Genomic DNA, 17,547 nt, shown 5'->3' on the forward strand with positions numbered 1-17,547 from the left:
CCTTGAAGGGACACAGCCTGAGTCTCTCCAGTCACAAGGCCAAATGTCCTGTGGGAGAGAAAGCCCTGAGGGAAAGCCATACTCAGACTGTGAGCAGGAACAAGGTTTTGCTTCTCTCCACCCTTGGCCCATCTGTCAGTGGGAAAGGACATGAGGGAATCCAGGTTAGGACAGGGGCCGTAGGTCTCTGGGAGGAGGATGGATAGGGTGACAGGTTTTCTGTGGGCATGACCAAAGGAGCCTTGAGTCTCTGAAGGAGTTTGGCTACTGTTGTTAGTAGTTTGCCTGGACTTTGGCTTATCCTGAAGGAAAGATAGAAAGGCCCTGGTTGGAGAAGCAGTGAAGTTGAGGGTGCTGTGTTACTGAGGGGGTGTTTTGCATCAAAAAGGCCAAGGGAGGTAATCTCAGAGATCAGAGGATTTGTATATTGAGGCAGAGGGATGTGGGCTTTTTCTCTGTTGAAAAGAAAATAGTTCTGCTAATATGAGTGGATTTGGAGGCTAATTCTAGGTAATCTGGAAATTATTAGCGTAATCAGAGCTGGAATCTCTGAGCTTATAGGACGAGTCATCAACCTGGCTTAGATGTAGGGGGTTTCAATGCAGAAATGAGGGCATTGGGAGTCTCCCAAGTAGAGGATATTTTTGGGTTTCTGAGGCCAAGAAATTTATTGCTTTAACCCAAGTGCTTATCAATAGACCAAAAGATAAAAAAATGTAATGGCATGTAAACATATTCTCTCAATATCAGAGCACCTAAATTTGTAAAGAAAATCTTGGTGGATTTTTAGGAAGATATCAACAGCAATACAGTCATTGTAGGGGATTTTAACACCCCACTGTCACCAATGGATAGATTTTTCAGACAAAAGACAACAACAGGGAAACAGTGACCTTAAATGACACATTAGAGCTCATATATTTAATCGATATTTACAGATCATTTCATCCCAAAGGAGCAGAATACATTCTTCCCCTGTGCACATGGAATATTTTCAAAGATAGACCACATGGTAGGACACAAAATAAGTCTTAAGAAAGTCAAGAAAATTGAAATCATATCAAGCATTTTCTCAATCACAATGGTATGAAACTAAAAATCAACCTCAGTAAAAAAACTCAAAAACATTCAAATGCATAGAGACTGAATAGCATGTCATTTAATAATGAATGGGTCATTAATGAGATCAAGGAAGAAATCAAAAAGTACCTGGAAACAAATGAAAATGAACACACAATAGAAGCAGTCCTACGAGGATAGTTCATAGTATTATAGGTCTACCTAAAGAAGATTGAAAAATCTATGCCCTGGTTGGTGTGGCTCAGTACATTGAGCACCGGCCTGTGAACCAAAGTGTCACTGGTTTGATTCCCAGTCAGGGCACATGCCTGGGTTGCAGGCCAGGTCCCCAGTACGGAGATCACAAGAGGCAACCACACATTGGTGTTTCTCTCTCTTTCTCCTTACCTTCCCCTCTGTCTAAAAATAAATAAATAAAATTTTTAAAAAGAAGATAGAAAAATCTCAAATAAACAATTTAACTTTATACCTAAAAGAACTACAAAAAGAACAAAGCCCAGTGTGAGTAGAAGGAAGGAAATAATCAGGATCAATGCCAAAATAAATAGAGACTAAGAAAATAAACAATTCAAAAGATCAATGAACCTAGGAGCTGGTTCTTTGAAAAGGTAAAAGAAATTGATGAACCTTTAGCCAGACTGATAAAGAAAAAAGAGAGAAGACCTAAATTAATAAAATCAGAAACGAAAGAGTAGTAACATCTGATACCAGAGAAATACAAAGGATTGTAGGAAAATACTATGAAAATTTTATGCTAAGAAAGTGGACAACCTGAGCAGAATGGATAAATTTCTAGAAACATACAGTCTTCCAAAACTGAATCAGGAAGAAGCAGAAAACTTGAATAGACCTAATAGACTTTTAACAACTAATGAAATTGAAGCAGTAATTAAAAAAAACTCCCAGCAAATAAAAGTTCTGGACCAGATGACTTCACAGGTGAATTTTACCAATCATTTAAGGGAGAACTAACACCTCTCCTCTCCTCAAACTCTTCCAAACATGCAAGAAGAGGGAAGACTTCCAAGCTCTTTTATGAGGTCAGTATTATCCTAATTCCAAAAGCAAGTAAATACACAAAAAAGAAAGAAAACTATAATTCAATATCCTTGATGAACATAGATGCTAAAACCCTCAACAAAATATTAGCAAACTGAATCCAGCAATATATTAAAAAGGTCATACACCATGATCAAGTGGGATTTATCCCAGGGATACAAAACTGGTACAATATTCACAAATCAATAAAAGTGATACATCACATAAATAAAATGAAAGATAAAAATCACATGATCATATCAGCCCTGGTTCGTGTGGCTCAGTGGATGGAGTGCCGGACTGCGGACCAAAGGATCATTGGTTTGATTTCCAGTCAGGGCCCATGCCTGTGTTGCGGGCCAGGTCCTTATTGGGGGTGCACAAGAGACAACCACACATTGATGTTTTTCTCCCTCTCTTTCTCCCTCCCTCCCCTTCTCTGAAAATAAACAAATAAATACAATCTTCAAAAAAATTTAAAAAAAATTTTTAAAAATCATATGATCATATCAATAGATGCAGAAAAAGCATCTGATGAAATCCAGCACGAGTTTATGATAAAAACTCTTAGCAAAGTGTGAATAGATGGATCATATCTCAACATGATAAGGGGCATGTACAAAAAACCTACTGCCAACACCATACTCAATGGGCAAAAAACTAAAAGTGTTTCCCTTAAGATCAAGAATAAGACAGAGATGCTTTCTCTCCTACACTTATTCAACATAGTACTGCAAGTCTTAGCCACAGTGATCAGACAAGAAGAAGAAATAAAAGACATCCAAATTGGAAAGGAGGAAGTAAAACTGTCATTATTCACAGACAACATGATATTGCACATAGAAAACCCTATAGGCTCCACCAAAAAACTATTAGAGTTAATAAATAAATTTGGCAAAGTGGCATGATACAAAATCAATACTCAGAAAAAATCGATGGTATTTTTATATACCAATACTGAACTATCAGAAAGGGAAGCTAAGATAACAATCCTGTTTACTATTGCAACAACAACAACAAAGTAAGGTACCTAGGAATAAATTTAACTAAGGAGGTAGAAGATCTGTACTCAGAAAACTATAGAACATTGAAGAAAGAAACTGAGGAAAATACAAATAAGTGGAAGCATATACTGTGTTCAAAATTGGAAGAATTAACATAATTAAAATGTACATTCTACCTAAATCAATCTATAGACTCAACACAATTCCTATTAAAATACCAATAGCATGTTTCACAGATCTAGAATAAATATTCCCAAAATTTATATAGAACCAAAGAAGACCCCAAATAGCCTCAGCAATCTTGAGAAAGAAGAAACAAAGAGGGATCACGGTACCTGATATCAAACTATAATATGTGGCCACTGTAATCAAAACATTCAGGTACTAGAATGAGAATACACACTTAGATCAATGGAACAGAGTAGAGAGCCCAGAAATATGCCCATGCCTTTATGGTCAATTAATATTTAACAAAGGAAGCAAGAGCATACAATGTAGTAAAGATGCTCTTTTCATAAAATAATGTTGGGAGAACAGGACTAGTACTTGCAAAAAAATAAAACTAGATTACAAACTTACACCATAGAGCAGAATAAACTCAAATGGGTAAAAAACTTAATTATAAATTGCAATACCACAAAAATCCTAGAGGAAAGCATAGGCAGTAAAATTTCAGTTATCATGTGTAGCAATATTTTGCCGATATATCTCCTAAGGTAAGGGATACAAAAGAAAAAAATAAACAAATGGGACTATATCAAATTAAAAAGGTTCTGCACAGCTAAAGAAACCACCATCGAAATGAAAAGGGATCCCACTGTATGGGAGAATGTATTTGCCAACAATACACTGGACAAGGGTTTAATCTTCAAAATATATGAAGAACTCATGTGACTCAACACCAGGAAGACAAACAATCCAATTAAAAAATGGGCAACGGACCTGAACAGATACTTCTCCAAGGAGGACATACAGGTGGCCCATAGGCATGTGAAAAAATGCTCAACATCACTAACCATCAGAGAGATGCAAATTAAAACCACAATGTGTTGTCACCTTACACATGCCAAAACAAACAAGTGCTGGCGAGGCTGTGGAGAAAAGGGAACCCTAGTACATTGTTGGTGGAAATGCAGACTGGTGCAGCCACTGGGGAAAACAGTGTGGAGTTGCCTCAAAAAGTTAAAAATGAAACTGCCTTTTCACCCAGTAATTCCACTTCTTGGAATATGCCTTAAGCAATTTGAAACACCAATCAGAAAGAATTTATGGACCCCTATATTCATAGCAATGTAATATACAATAGCCAAGTGCTGGAAACAGTCTAAGTGCCCATCAGTAGATGAGTGGATTAAAAAACTGTGGTACATTTACCCAGTGGAATACTATGTGGCAGTAAAAAAAGAGGGAATTCTTACCTTTTACAATAGCATGGATGGAACTGGACAGTAGTATGCTAAGTGAAATAAACTAGTCAGTGAAAGAGAAATACCGTGTGATATCACTTGTAAGTGTAATATAATGAACCAAATAAACTAATGATCAAAATAAAATCAAAGGCATAAAAATATGGAACAGACTGACAGCTGTAAGAGGGGATGGGCAAAGCAGGGACTGGATGAAGGAAGGTGAAGGGATTAGTCAAAGAACATATATACATGACCCATGGACGTGGACAATGGTGCGGGGATTGATGGTGGGAATGGGGGTGGCTGGTGAAGGGAGTAAAGGGGAAAATTGGGACAACTGTTAATAGCATAAAAATAAAATACTTAAAAGAAAAAATGTAGTGGCACCTAGATGCAGTGGAATATTACTTGGCCATAAAAAGAGGAAAATCTTACCATTTAAGACAGCATGGATGGACCTAGAAGGTATTATGCTCAGTGAAATAAGTCAGCCAGAGAAACAGAAGTATCATATGATTTCACTGATATGTGGAATCTAAAGAACAATATAAATGAGCAAAGAAAATAGAATCAGACTCAGAGACACAGAGAACAAACTGATAGTTGCCAGAGGAGAAGGTTAAAAAGGTGAGGGGATTAAGAAGAACAACTTGGTAGTTAGAAAATAGTCACAGGGATGTAAAATACAGCATAGGGAATATAGTCAATAATACTGTATTAACTATGTATGGTGCCAGGTGGGTACAGGAAACATTGGCGGGGACACTTTGTAAAGTATATGACTGTCTAACCACTATTCTGTACACCTGAAACTAATACAAAATAATATTGAATGTAAATCGTAATCGACAATATTACAAAATTAAAAAAAAGAAAAAAAAGAAAACGATTGTTGCTTTATCCTAGAGGCGGCAATAAAGGAGTCCTTTAGGGTGAGGTTATTATTTCTGCTTGAGGGAATCTAGTGGCGTTTGGCTAATCTTGAGATTTCTCAGGCTGAGGGGGTTTGGCTACCCTGAGTGAGAGCAATTAGGGAATCTCAAAGACGACGACAGTTTCAGTTTGTATCTCCGTCCAAAAGGGATCTCCCCAAAAGATTTTAAATCGTCCACTTTCCTAAAGAACTTGCAGATTACTGGGGGGTAAGTAAAAACCCAACCACTTGAGCAATCTGCAGAGGTTCCCCGCTTTTCTACATGACATCCCTCCTCCCTTAACATGTTTAGGTCTCACCCTCAGAGAGATCCTACCTCCGAAGAAATGAACCGGTTGTGAAGGCTTGATTCACGCCGAGATGAAAACGTGCCACTCGATCAATAGGACCTTCGACTAACCTTAGCAGTTAGAGAACTTAATCCGGCTATCGCAGATCAGGATAATAGAGTGGGAACGGAGGCAGGAGAGGGATCTATGAGTCCAGCTTCTTGAGCCTAGAATGCCATTTTAAAATGGGTGGAGACAATAATTTCCCCGCTTTCAGCAAATGTTGCCTTCCACTCGCGATTGGCCACTCCAAGTTCCGTAGTTTTGTCAGTACGCATGCTTAGATGTTCCCTTTTCATTCAGCCTGTGTCCTCCTGCCCTCTTTAGTGCCTATGTTATTTATTTTATTTTTTAATTTAAAAAAGTTTTAAAGTGTCTGATGTTTAGTTTTAATAAAGAGAGTGTAGAAGGTGGGCTACCTTCTCAAATCCTTCCCTTGAGTCTCCATCTTCTTCAGATACGGAGTTTTTCCTAGGACCTCCTAGGACCTTTCTAGTAAGCCAAAAACTTAAACTGTGTGTTTTAAAATCAGCTTTTTATATGTGTTTTTCCAAGAAGAGCCAATAACCAAAAACATTTTATTTTTCCTTTTAAAAAATTGTTGACAACATTATAGATGTCTGCTCTCCTGCCCTCCTCTTGCCCCCAGCCTGTGGCCACCTCCACCCAAGCCCCGCCTACCCCCCTTCCCTAGCTTTCACCTCACTATCATCTGTGTCCATGGGCTATGCATATATGTTCTTTGGTTAATCTCTTCACCTTCTTTTATTCAGTACCCCCCTTCCCTCCCTTCTGAATTCTGTCAGTCCATGCTTCTGGCACTGTTTGGTTTGCTAGTTTATTTTGTTCATTTGATTCCACATATAAATGGGATCATGTGGTATTTGTCTTTCTCTGACTTACTTCCTTTAGCATAATAATCTCCAGATCCATTCATGCTGTCGCAAAGGATAAGAATTCTTTCTTTTTTACAGCCATGTAGTATTCTATTGTGTAAATGTACCATAGCTTTTTTATCCACTCCTCTACTGATGGACACTTGGCCTGCTTCCAGATCTTGGCTATTGTAGATAGCACTGCTATGAACATTGGGGTGCATATATTCTTCCTGATTGGTGTTTAGGGATTCTTAGGGCATATTCCCAGAACTTGGATCACTGGGTCAAAATGCAGTTTCTTTTTTAATTTTTTGACAAAATTCCAGACTGTTTTCCCCGGTGGCTGCACCATTTTGTGTTCTCACCAACAGTGCACTAGGGTTTACCTTTTCTCCACATACTTGCCAGCACTTGTTGTTTGTTGGTTTATTGGTGGTAGTGATTCTGGCATATGTAAGGTGATACCTCGTTGTAGTTTTAATTTGCATCTGTTTGATGATTAGTGTCCCCTTTTTTGCACATGTCTATTGGCCATCTATATGTCCTCTTTTTCAAAAAAATGTTTTATGTATTTATTTTAAGAGAGAGGGGAAGGGAGGGAGAAAGAGAGGGAGAGAAATATCAATGTGTGGTTGCCTCTCATGCATCCCCTACTAGGGACCTGGCCTGCAACCCAGGCATGTGCCCTGACTGGGAATCAAATCGGCGACCCTTTGGTTCACAGGCCAACGCTCAATCCACTGAGCCACACCAGCCAGGACTGTATGTCCTCTTATAAAGTAAACCACTTCCTCAAAAGCAAAGATTCCCTGATGTTGAGGTTTCAAGACATTTCTCTGGTGGGTCAGTCTCATCAGCAATCTTGTGATAAATACAGGGATAGGATTGCTCTGACTGTGATTTAAAGCATGTTTTCATGTCAGCCAAATGTGGCCTGATAGGGCAGAACTTGAGCGATGTGACTATTCTTAAAAAGAAAAAAAAAAGAATGAACAACTTAAAAAGAAAAAATAGGATCTCATATTACCACTCATTCCAAGTAACCAATTTTATGGTGACTTTGATTAATTTCCTTGTACACACTTCCCTCTCTCTCCTTTGTTCTTTACATTTACATAAATGTATAAACATATAGTTAACATAAGTGTTCCTTTTGCTAAGATTTGCTCATAATATACAGTTTTTCTTTCTTTCTTTTTTTTTTTTTGGTACCAAATTACTTTATTTGAAGGAATGGTACAAATGAAGAAAATAAGTGGATGATTTGGTACAAATTATAGAAAAGATGAAGGTAATTCCAACAGGCTTGTGCTGCTTTGGTGACCAAGAAAGTCACTCTGTTGGCCATGGGAAGGCAACCTGAGGCTGAGCTCTCTTTACTGTCTCCCAGAGTGTGCTTGTCAAAGAGACCCTCAGCCATGCTAGACTCAGGGGCCCCAACCTGCACAAGCTGGTTACATGGTCACCCAATTCTTTGATGGATTTCATCTGCTCACCCAGGTACTGAGTCTCAACGAAGTCACACAAATGAGGGTCAATTTTTTCAGTAGCCAGTTTGTGTAAGTGCAATAGTGACTGATACACACTTTTTTCCAAGTGCAATGCTCACTCCATGGTATTCAGCCCATTCTCCCAGTCATCATGGTCTGGTGTCTTGATATCCCGAAGGAAGATTTGGCCACCTATTGTTTCTGCAGCTTCATCAGTTTCTCAGCATGTTCCTGCTCCTCATGAGATTGGTGAAGAAAATACTTGGCAAAGTTCTTCAAAGTCACATCATTGTGGTCAAAGTAGTAAGACATGGACAGGTAGATGTAGGAAGCATAGAGCTCCAGGTTGATCTGGTAGTTGATGGCGGCCTGAGAATCCTGGTGGTAGTTCTGGCGCACCTGTGAGGTGGACGTGGTCGTCATGATGGATGTCTGAGGACAGGTGGCTTTATGGCACTGGAGTGGTGGTGGGGACCTTGGGGCGGTCCGAGGATGCTGTGAGGAGGTAGCAGAAGGATGGGTCTGGGCAGATGGATGGAATGGAGGGGGGGTCAAGCATCGGGTTCCATTCAAGCACTGTTGAAGCAGGAAACCACATCGACTCCTGGCAAAGACTGTCACAAACTGTTTTCAACTCCCTGTTTTCCCTTTACACAATAATATTGATAATGATAGTAGTTATGATAATGATAACACAGATAATGATGAGAATAATAATATTTGTGGCAGTAACAGGAACTAACATGTAATTTATACCTGGCACTCTACTAAGCATTTTGTATGCATGACTATCTTAATCCTCACAACTGCTCTCAGAAGCAGGTATCATTATTATCAATATTTTACAGATGAGGAAACGGATCCTAGAGTGGATAAGCAAGTAGCATGAAGTAGTTGAGCTGGTCACTGGCATAGCTGTAATAGGCCCAACTCAACAGAAAATATTTTATTATCAGGACACAGAGGCATTTTTAACAGCTGCATGTTTTTCTTCTGCCACAATTTACCAATCATCTCCATATTCAAGGACTTCTGTGTAACTTCTGTCACAGTGACAGATCTTTCTTGTCATCTATCTTTGTATGTTGTAGTGAGCATTCTAGAATTTCTGTTTCAAAAGGCATGCACATTTTGAACTTTTCATAGACATTGCCAAATTGCCTTTTGAAAAGTTAGTGCAAGTTCACACTCCCACTAATAATGAATGAAAATGTCCTTTCTAATCATTTTATCATACTTTTAATCCTTGCCATTTGATAGTTGAAAACATCTGGTTTCTTTCTTTTGTTTGTGTTTATTTAATTATTTGAGTTTGAGTATCTTTTCAGGACAGGTCATTCGTATGGAAAAGCCACTGGAAACAGCTCGGGTGTGCTCTCAATTTGGGTGGGGGTTTCAGGGAATTACCAAGGTGGGCCTAACAATGTCAGCTCAGTTGATAAAGACTCTGTTATGGTGCTGACCTGCTGGCTCTGTGGTGGAAGGGATCAGAAAAGGGACAATGGCCTCTTCTAGCACTTCTGTCTGGCAGAAAGCTGTCCCCCAGCTCTCGCCCTGATGCCAGACAATTCAGTTTCTCCCATATGTCTCTGGTGCCCTTTGAGCTGTTGCCCCAGTGCTGGAGCTCAGAACGAGTCCTAGTAAGTCCATGTGTGGATCCTTTAAGTGGAATACCTGGGACTCCAGGAGCCCTCTGTCTCAGTCAGCAACAATCCCTGCTGGGTTTTACATCCAGAAGTTGTGGGTACTTCTCTTCCTGGCACTGGAACCCTGGGTTGAGAGGGCCTGGTGTGGGGCTGGGACCCCTTGCTCCTCAGGGAGATCGCTGAAGCAGATATCCCTCCCAATTTTTATCCATCACACATAGGTGGGGGACCAGCCCATAATGTGTCTCTGCCCCTCCTACCAGTCTTAATGTGGCTGCTTCTTCATATCTTTAGTTGTAGGGCTTCTGTTTAGCTAGATTTCAGGCAGTTCTGAATGATGCTGTTCTGTAGTTTAGTTGTGATTCTGATGTGGTTGTGGGAGGATGGGAGTACTGCACTTACTTATGCTGACATCTTTTTTAAAAAAGATTTTATTAATTTATTTTTAGAGAGAGTGGAAGGGAGGGAGAAAGAGAGGGTGAGAAACATCAATGTGAGAGAGAAATATCGATTGGTTGCCTCTCATACACACCTCAACTGGGGACTGAGCCTGTAACCTAGGTATGGGCCCTGACTGGGAATTGAAGGAGTAACCTTTTACTTTGTGGGGATCACACCCAACCAACTGAGCCACATCGGTCAGGGATATGCTGCCATTTTGATCAGAAGCCAAGATATTTGTATTCTCATCTCCCATGTGAAATTTACACTTACTAAAATGTGTCCCCCTAATTACTTTGAGGCCTAATTACACAGATGTGCCAAAGTTTTGTATCATTTCTCATTACAGGGTATCCTGTTACCAAACAAGATGTGATTGCCCCTTTGGAGAAGAGAGGGCTTTGGATCATAGGGAAAGAAATCCCAATTTTGAATTGTACAGGTAAATAAGTAATGAACAGGTGGGAGATGATGAGAGTAAGATTCCAGTGGGCCAGTGAGGGCTGGACATCTTTAAAGGCTCAGAAATATCTTCCTAAAGGTATGGATTGTTTTGTTTTGTTTTGTTTTGTTTTGCTAACAACAAATTGTTAGTTTTGTGAGTTACTGTCTGATGGTAATCTTGGAATGAGATGGTGAGAAACTAGACTATAATCCAGCCTGTCTTTTTGCTTATTCTCTTGGTCATCTCAGTTATTTCCAGCTTTCCTGACAGTCTCTTTTCATTCTATTTGAGTCCCCTCCCTACAAATCCTGGATCTACTGCCTTTTCAAAATCCTTTCTTCCTACTCATGGCTTCCTAAACCTATATTCACCTTCTCTCTTCAATTTTAAGGTATTTTTCTTAAACAATCAAAGTCATATATTTATTACTTCCCTGTTCCAATTTTTATTAGAGAAATTTGGGGTTTTACCCCCTCAAGCTCAGAGTGTAGGATAGACATGTACTTCTGACTAGTATATAGACTTAAAATAAAAGTCAGCCCCACCAGAGATCTGGTTATGACAAAGGTGTATTTACAGGGTATGGCTTCTTCTTTCTATGAGTCTGGCAAATTAATGATCAGCTGGAGAGACACCGGGAAAACCAAAACAGACACCTGAGGCAACCTATATCCATTAAGGAGAAGAATGTACCTTAGGAGATAGGCCATGAATGTCATGGATTTGTAAACCCACTTCCTCAGAATACTTGGGTGGTTTCTTTATCACACACACACACTATATCTATCTATCTATCTATATCTATATCTATATCTATATCTATATCTATATCTATATATATATATTTCATATGGGAAAATTTCTACAGATAATTTAGCCTTACTGAGTCTTAATAGAGGCTTTGTATCATGGAAATGTTATGAATGTAGAGAATGTGGTAAATTATTAATTCATGGCAGGTATGAGAAAAAGAATGGAATGAAATGCCATGACTATACTGTGGGTGAGAAAAGTCATAATCATAACCCATCCTTTGTTCAGCATAACACAACTCAAGCTAGAAAGAAAACCTATTAATTTCTGAGCATAGAAAAACTCCCCACAAGAATTTACTCCTTACTGCAAGCAGGAGAAAAACCAAATGAATGTTCAGAATGCAGAAAAGTCTTCAACAAGAAGGCACACATCAATGTATATAAGAGAGTACACCCCCGAGACAAGCTCTTTGAATGTAATAAATGTTGATTTCTTCGGAGAGAAATCAACACTGCATATACATCAAAGAACTCATACAGATGAAAACCTGTATGAATGCAATAAGTGTGGCAAAACCTCCCAAGAAAAGAGGAAGCTTGTTATACACAGGAGAATGTTCTGAGCATGGGAAAACCTTCAATCAAAAGGCACACCTCAGTGTACACCAGAGGACACACACAAGAGATAAACTCTATGAATGTAACAGAGATGGCAAATCTTTCAGAGAGAAATCAACACTGTGTAGACATCAAAGAACTCATACAAGAGAAAAATCTTATATGTTTTCAGACTGTGAAGAGCCTTCACCTTTAAGCTGAGTCTCAGTGCTCATCAAATAATTCATACAGGAGAAAAAACTGATGATGTACTGTATATGGAAAAGTCTTCTCCTGGAAGTCATAGCTCATGTTACAGCAGAGAGCTCACACAGGAGAAAAATTTGAGAAATCCTATGAATGCAATGAATGTGATAAAGCTTTCTTCCAGAAATCATATCTCATAATTCATCAGAGAGTTCACAGAGGGGAAAAACCCTGTGACCGTAATGTATGTGATAAAGTTTTTTCCCAGAAATTACATCTCATTATACTTTGAAGAACTCAAAATGAAGAGAAACCCTGTAAATGTGATAGGTGTAGTAGAGCCTTCAGTGAGAAGTCAAAACTCACTGTACATCAGAGAACCCACATAGGATAGAAACCTTACGACTGTCCTGAATATGAGAAAAACCTCCTTCCAGAAGTTAAGGCTCCTGATGGATTAAAAAACTCAGAGAAGAGAAAGTTTGTGACAGAACTGAAAATGGGAAATGCTTCATAGAAAAGTCAAAGAAAAAGGAAAAGGTAACGTTGGGGATCATGCTTTAGCTAAGGTGGTCAGGCATGACCTTTCTGAGAACATGACATTTTGAGCTTAGATCTGAAAATGAGATGCCAGCCATACTTGGAATAAGAACATTCCAGGCAGAAAGAATGGCAAGAACCAAGGTCCTGATGCAAAAACAAAACAAAACAAAACAAAAAAACAAACAAAAAACCCCTTGGCCTCTGTACTTGTTATCAGAACAATATAAAGAAAAAAAAGAAGAACACTAGGGCATCAAATCCAGTTTCCAGAAGTAGCAACAACTGATAATACAGTATTTCTTCCCCAGCCTCTTTTATGGTCAAGGTTTTGGGTGTGCTTCCCTCTGTCTGAGCTTGATCATGCAACCTTCCCAGAAATACCTGATAAGATTTTAGGAAATTTGCTTGTTACTTAAAGTCATCAGAGTTTATTTCTGATATTTTTGATAAATAACTCTCACATTCAGAAATTGGTACAAAGAGTAATGGCACCCTTTATGGATCCTCAAGGAAATGTGAGATTTGGTTATCTAGACTGGTTGGGGCTGAAGGCAGAGGAAATCCTGTTGGCATTAAGGATAGGGGCTCGGGAATTCCTTGACATGCAGTGGCAGATACCTGCTTTAATGACTGTCTGTGCTTAACTTGGATGAAGTAAAAACTGAAAACAAGGCTTTGAGTAGATGAGTACCCACGCCCAACCAAAGAGTACAAAGAACATGAAGGATTGTTTCCTCATGGGTGTGGCTGCTTCCAATGGGTCTGGCAGCACAAAGAAAAAGAGTTGCAAGTTTAGATTCATACATTCTCTGCTCAAGCCACAGACTAAAACCCAGGTGCACCATAAAAGGCAATTATTACCTTGTGCATTCATGGAATCCCTGGGTTAAATTCCCAGTCCATCATTTGAAACTTAGGATACTGACTGTGAAAGGGAGTGGGGGCTGAGAGTTAAAATGTGGGAGCATGTGGAAGAACGTGAGTACTTTAAACTTTTGTTTCCCACTGAGCTTCCTGAAGAGACTGTATCTGCTTTAGTTAAAGACCCTGTAGTGTCCTCAACTGAGAGTGATGATTTTTAAGGGAAGCCACCTATCTCCACCCTTCACTTTATGTGCTTTACGAACATTAATTCATTTAATTCTCCTGCAACCCCATGAGATAGTTACTGTCATTATCATCCTCATTTTGCAGATGAGAAACTGAGGCATGGAGATATTATGTGCCTCCCTCAAGGCACATAGTTTGTAAGTGGTAGGGATGGTATTTGAACCTGAGAAAACCTATGCTCTTAATCACTACAGTATCTTCCACATCCTCTACAACCCTGAGTGATCTGGTGTCCCCTGATTAGAGCTTTGAATATATGAGTCTGATTGAATGGGGATACCTCCAGGCATTGGAAAAATGAAGAGGGTCAGGCATCAGAGTGTCTCTTGCATTGTTTACAGCTACCATCCTTTATTAAGTCCACAAAAGAAAGAAAAGGAAGGAAAGTGAAATCTCTGTCTCTGGAAATGAATCATGAAGTCATTCTCTTTGTGCCAGGTTTTGCATGCATATTACACCCCTTGAGCCACTCAGATAAATCATGGCCATAACAGTGCTGGATCCAGGAACCCCTGGGAAAAGGAAGGATGGAGGGAGGATGAAGTGGACAGGCTGATGGGGTGGTGGTGCCACTACCCCAGCTGCCCGGGGTCCAAGCCATTCCTGTGAACTTACCAGGCGTTCATACCATTCTGTGAGGACACTACCTGCTTGGCACACAAGATGTCATCCAGAATATGGCGGTTGAGAAGGTCTGGGGGAAAGAGAGAGATGCAATGACCTGGTGCATTGGGGACAGGGTAACAGTGTATGTAGGGCCCAGGGGTTCTGGTTTTCTTGGGTCCTGAATAACAACCACATTAGTGGATTCTGGATAACCTTGATTTACTTGTCAGCTGGTTACCTCTACTGTCATGTTGACTGATTCCGTACAACCTAACTCATTTGACTGGTCCTGGACGACCTTGACTGTCATGTTGGCTGGTTATGAATAACCTCAACCACCATATTGGTCGGTTCTGGACAACCTTAAACGCCATGTTGACCAGTGCTGTATGACTTCAACTGTTATTTTATGTGGTTATCAGTGATCTCAACTGCAGTGGTAGCTGGTCTGACATCATGTCAACCACCATGTTGGCTGGTTGGGAAGCTACTCAACTGAAAGTTTGGTCAGTCCTGGTGACTTTAAACACTGTGTTGTCAGGTCCTGAATAACCTCAACTTCCATTTTGACTGGTTATGATATTAATGACTCAAATAACCTCAGTCTCCATTTTGATCTGTCTTGGACAACCTCAAACACCATTTGGCCAACCCTGAACAGCTTCTACTGCTATTCAATTTTATCTTCAACAACACTACAATTTTATCTGGAAGTTTGTCTACTTTCTGCACAGAGGTACCTTGTTTCTGTTCCTACAATTATAGAGGTACCTTGTTTCTGTTCCTACCCTCCTACGAGGGTGTCTGCTTCTTCCCTCACCTCAAGAGATGAACAATCTCAACCCCAAATCAGGGCAATCTCAATTCCACATGGAGTGAAGTTTCCTGTTTCCTGAGGGCCAGAAAACTGCAGCCTCCATTCCTGGTGAAGTTTAGGAGCTCTGAGTCCTCCTGACCCAGACAACATTTCAGTGCAGTCTGGGTAAGGAGAAAGGGTGGTGTCTCTACCAGCCCAGGCAAATCTGCTCCTTTTCCTATTGTTTTTCTGCTTGTTACTGGAGATTATGGCTTAGATAACCTTGCCCTCTGTGTGTTGGGGCCAGGAAGGGCTTCAAGGTATCCCCATTGCTGCCTCACCATGACACTCCATGTGACAGAGGTTCTTGGTGGGTGTAACACCATTGTCACACCACCAGGCAGAATTCAGCTGGAAAATGCCGTAGTCACTGCTGCCATCAGGATTGTGGTCCATGAAGGAGGTGTCAAAGCCACTCTCATAATGTGCCACACATAGCCCTGGGGCAGGGAGAGGGAAGGTAGCAGGTGGGCATGGGTTCTGCGAATAGAAGAGGTTAAGAGGAAAGGGGTGGGGACAGGGATGGTTGTCATCTCAGTTGTGGGGCTGATGATCTTGGTTTGATGGTGGTGTTGATGTTCGTGATTTTGGTGAGATGTCAATGATAGCAGTGTTAATGGTATTCATGGTGGTAATAGCAGTGATGATATCAATGGTAATGATGGTGTTGATGGTAGAGATGAGGATGATGATTGTGAAGGCAATGATGGTAGTAATATCAGAGTTGGTTAAACCACACATCACAGTCAGGGAGTGACTGAGGGGATTATACCCTGGCCTGGGGAGGTGATAAATGAAAAGGGGGGGGCCTGTATCTGAGTGTGGTGAGAGGTTTAGGGTATAGGTGGGGCATGGGGCAATGAGGTCTCACAGTCTCCAATGCCATAGCCTCGAAAGCCATTGAGGCCTGCCTTCTCCAGCTTCATTGCCAGGTCACAGCGTTCATAGATCTTGGCATCCACAGTGGCAACTATCATCATTGTCAGGGTCACCACCACAGTGCCCCAGGTTTGCATTATGACTCCCACAAGCCTTCCTATCAGACTCCTTGCTCCAGACTCACCACACAGTGTTCAGAACTCTGGCATTCTGGAACTCTGGGCTTTATGAGCAAAGAGTTAAGTGATAGATGTTCTGTAACACAGGAGCCAGAGGGCTAGGCACCTCACCATCTTCTTCAGTGCCAGCTCTGTTACACACACACACACACACACACACACACACACACACACACTTGGAAAAAGAAAGACACTGACGTATTCACAGAGATGGAAGGAGACAAAATCAGGGAGACACTGAGATATCAGAGATATAGAGAGAGGAGTGCTGGGGACACACAAAGGACAGACAGGACTCATGCTGGGCGCAAATTTCTCTACATTCCTTAACACTGTGTCACTCTACTGTTAATCATTCTCTAGCACTTGGTTACCTCCACTTTCTTTCTTTTTCTTTTTTTGGTTACTTCCATTTTCATTCACTCTGTCCAGCACTTCCATGCCCCCCATTCTGCTGAGTAGTAAGCTCTGTTCACTACACTGTGCTTACTACCATCTCAGATTCCTTGTGCTTTGCAAAATATGACCAGCATGCCCTCACTCTCTGTCTCCCCCCATTGCCTCCATTTACTCATTCTCAGCACATCTTTCACTTATTGTGCCCTGTTTCACCCTAATTTACTGGAATCTGCCTCACGTTACCCCACACTCTTTCCCATGTTACATGTTATATGTTATATATTACATGTATACACACTCTACTGCTTTTTCACCTCCATTCTCATTCTACCTTTTATTCCCCATTCACTTACACTGCCTCTCATCCACTCATATTCATTCACACTGGGCCTCCCATTACTATAATTCCCTAACTGTCTCCTTATCATTACCCCAATTCTCTCACATCATATTCCTTTTTCACCCCCATTCACTCACATTCATTTCCTACTTTCACCTCCACTTCCTGACACTGCATCAAATGACTCCCGTTCACTCTCACATGACCCATCTTTCAGCTTTGTTCATTGACTCTGGACCTCATTTTTCTCCCTTATTCTCTGTCTGTTCTTCACTTCTGTTCTTTCTAATGCTGCCCCCATATACCCCCATTTCCTGGACCTGTGTCTCATATTACTCCTAAACACTAGCTCAAGTTACCTAGGTATACTCTGTGCTTGGGC

At 40.6% G+C, this 17,547-nt stretch overlaps 1 protein-coding gene and 1 pseudogene across 1 annotated transcript; both read right to left on the reverse strand.

Moving 5' to 3' along the window:
* Positions 1–31: 31 nt before the first annotated feature.
* On the reverse strand, positions 32–8,585 carry LOC129065034 (ferritin heavy chain-like; annotated as a pseudogene).
* A 5,733-nt stretch (positions 8,586–14,318) lies between these two features.
* On the reverse strand, positions 14,319–16,408 carry LOC129065132 (sperm acrosome-associated protein 5-like). Its single transcript, XM_054566384.1, has 4 exons — positions 16,240–16,408; positions 15,650–15,808; positions 14,522–14,600; positions 14,319–14,418 (listed from the first exon to the last, which is right to left on the reverse strand). Exons 1-4 carry the CDS (start codon positions 16,382–16,384, stop codon positions 14,319–14,321), a joined length of 483 nt encoding a protein of 160 aa, XP_054422359.1. The 5' UTR covers positions 16,385–16,408.
* Between the last annotated feature and the right edge of the window lie 1,139 nt (positions 16,409–17,547).

Source organism: Pteronotus mesoamericanus, unplaced genomic scaffold, assembly GCF_021234165.1.
Source record: "Pteronotus mesoamericanus isolate MK-2021 breed Mesoamerican mustached bat unplaced genomic scaffold, CSHL_Meso_final contig_173, whole genome shotgun sequence".
In the NCBI taxonomy this organism is placed as follows: Eukaryota; Metazoa; Chordata; class Mammalia; order Chiroptera; family Mormoopidae; genus Pteronotus; species Pteronotus mesoamericanus.

What these genes read in the sequence shown, in the direction of transcription:
- LOC129065132 (XM_054566384.1), bottom strand. Translation starts at nt 16,384, where the DNA reads ATGCAAACCTGGGGCACTGTGGTGGTGACCCTGACAATGATGATAGTT. An exon ending in AGGCTATGGCATTGGAGACT is followed by an intron (nt 15,809 to 16,239) that starts GTGAGACCTCAT and finishes TCCCTGCCCCAG; the next exon opens with GGCTATGTGTGGCACATTAT. An exon ending in CAGAATGGTATGAACGCCTG is followed by an intron (nt 14,419 to 14,521) that starts GTAAGTTCACAG and finishes TCCTTTTCCCAG; the next exon opens with GGGTTCCTGGATCCAGCACT.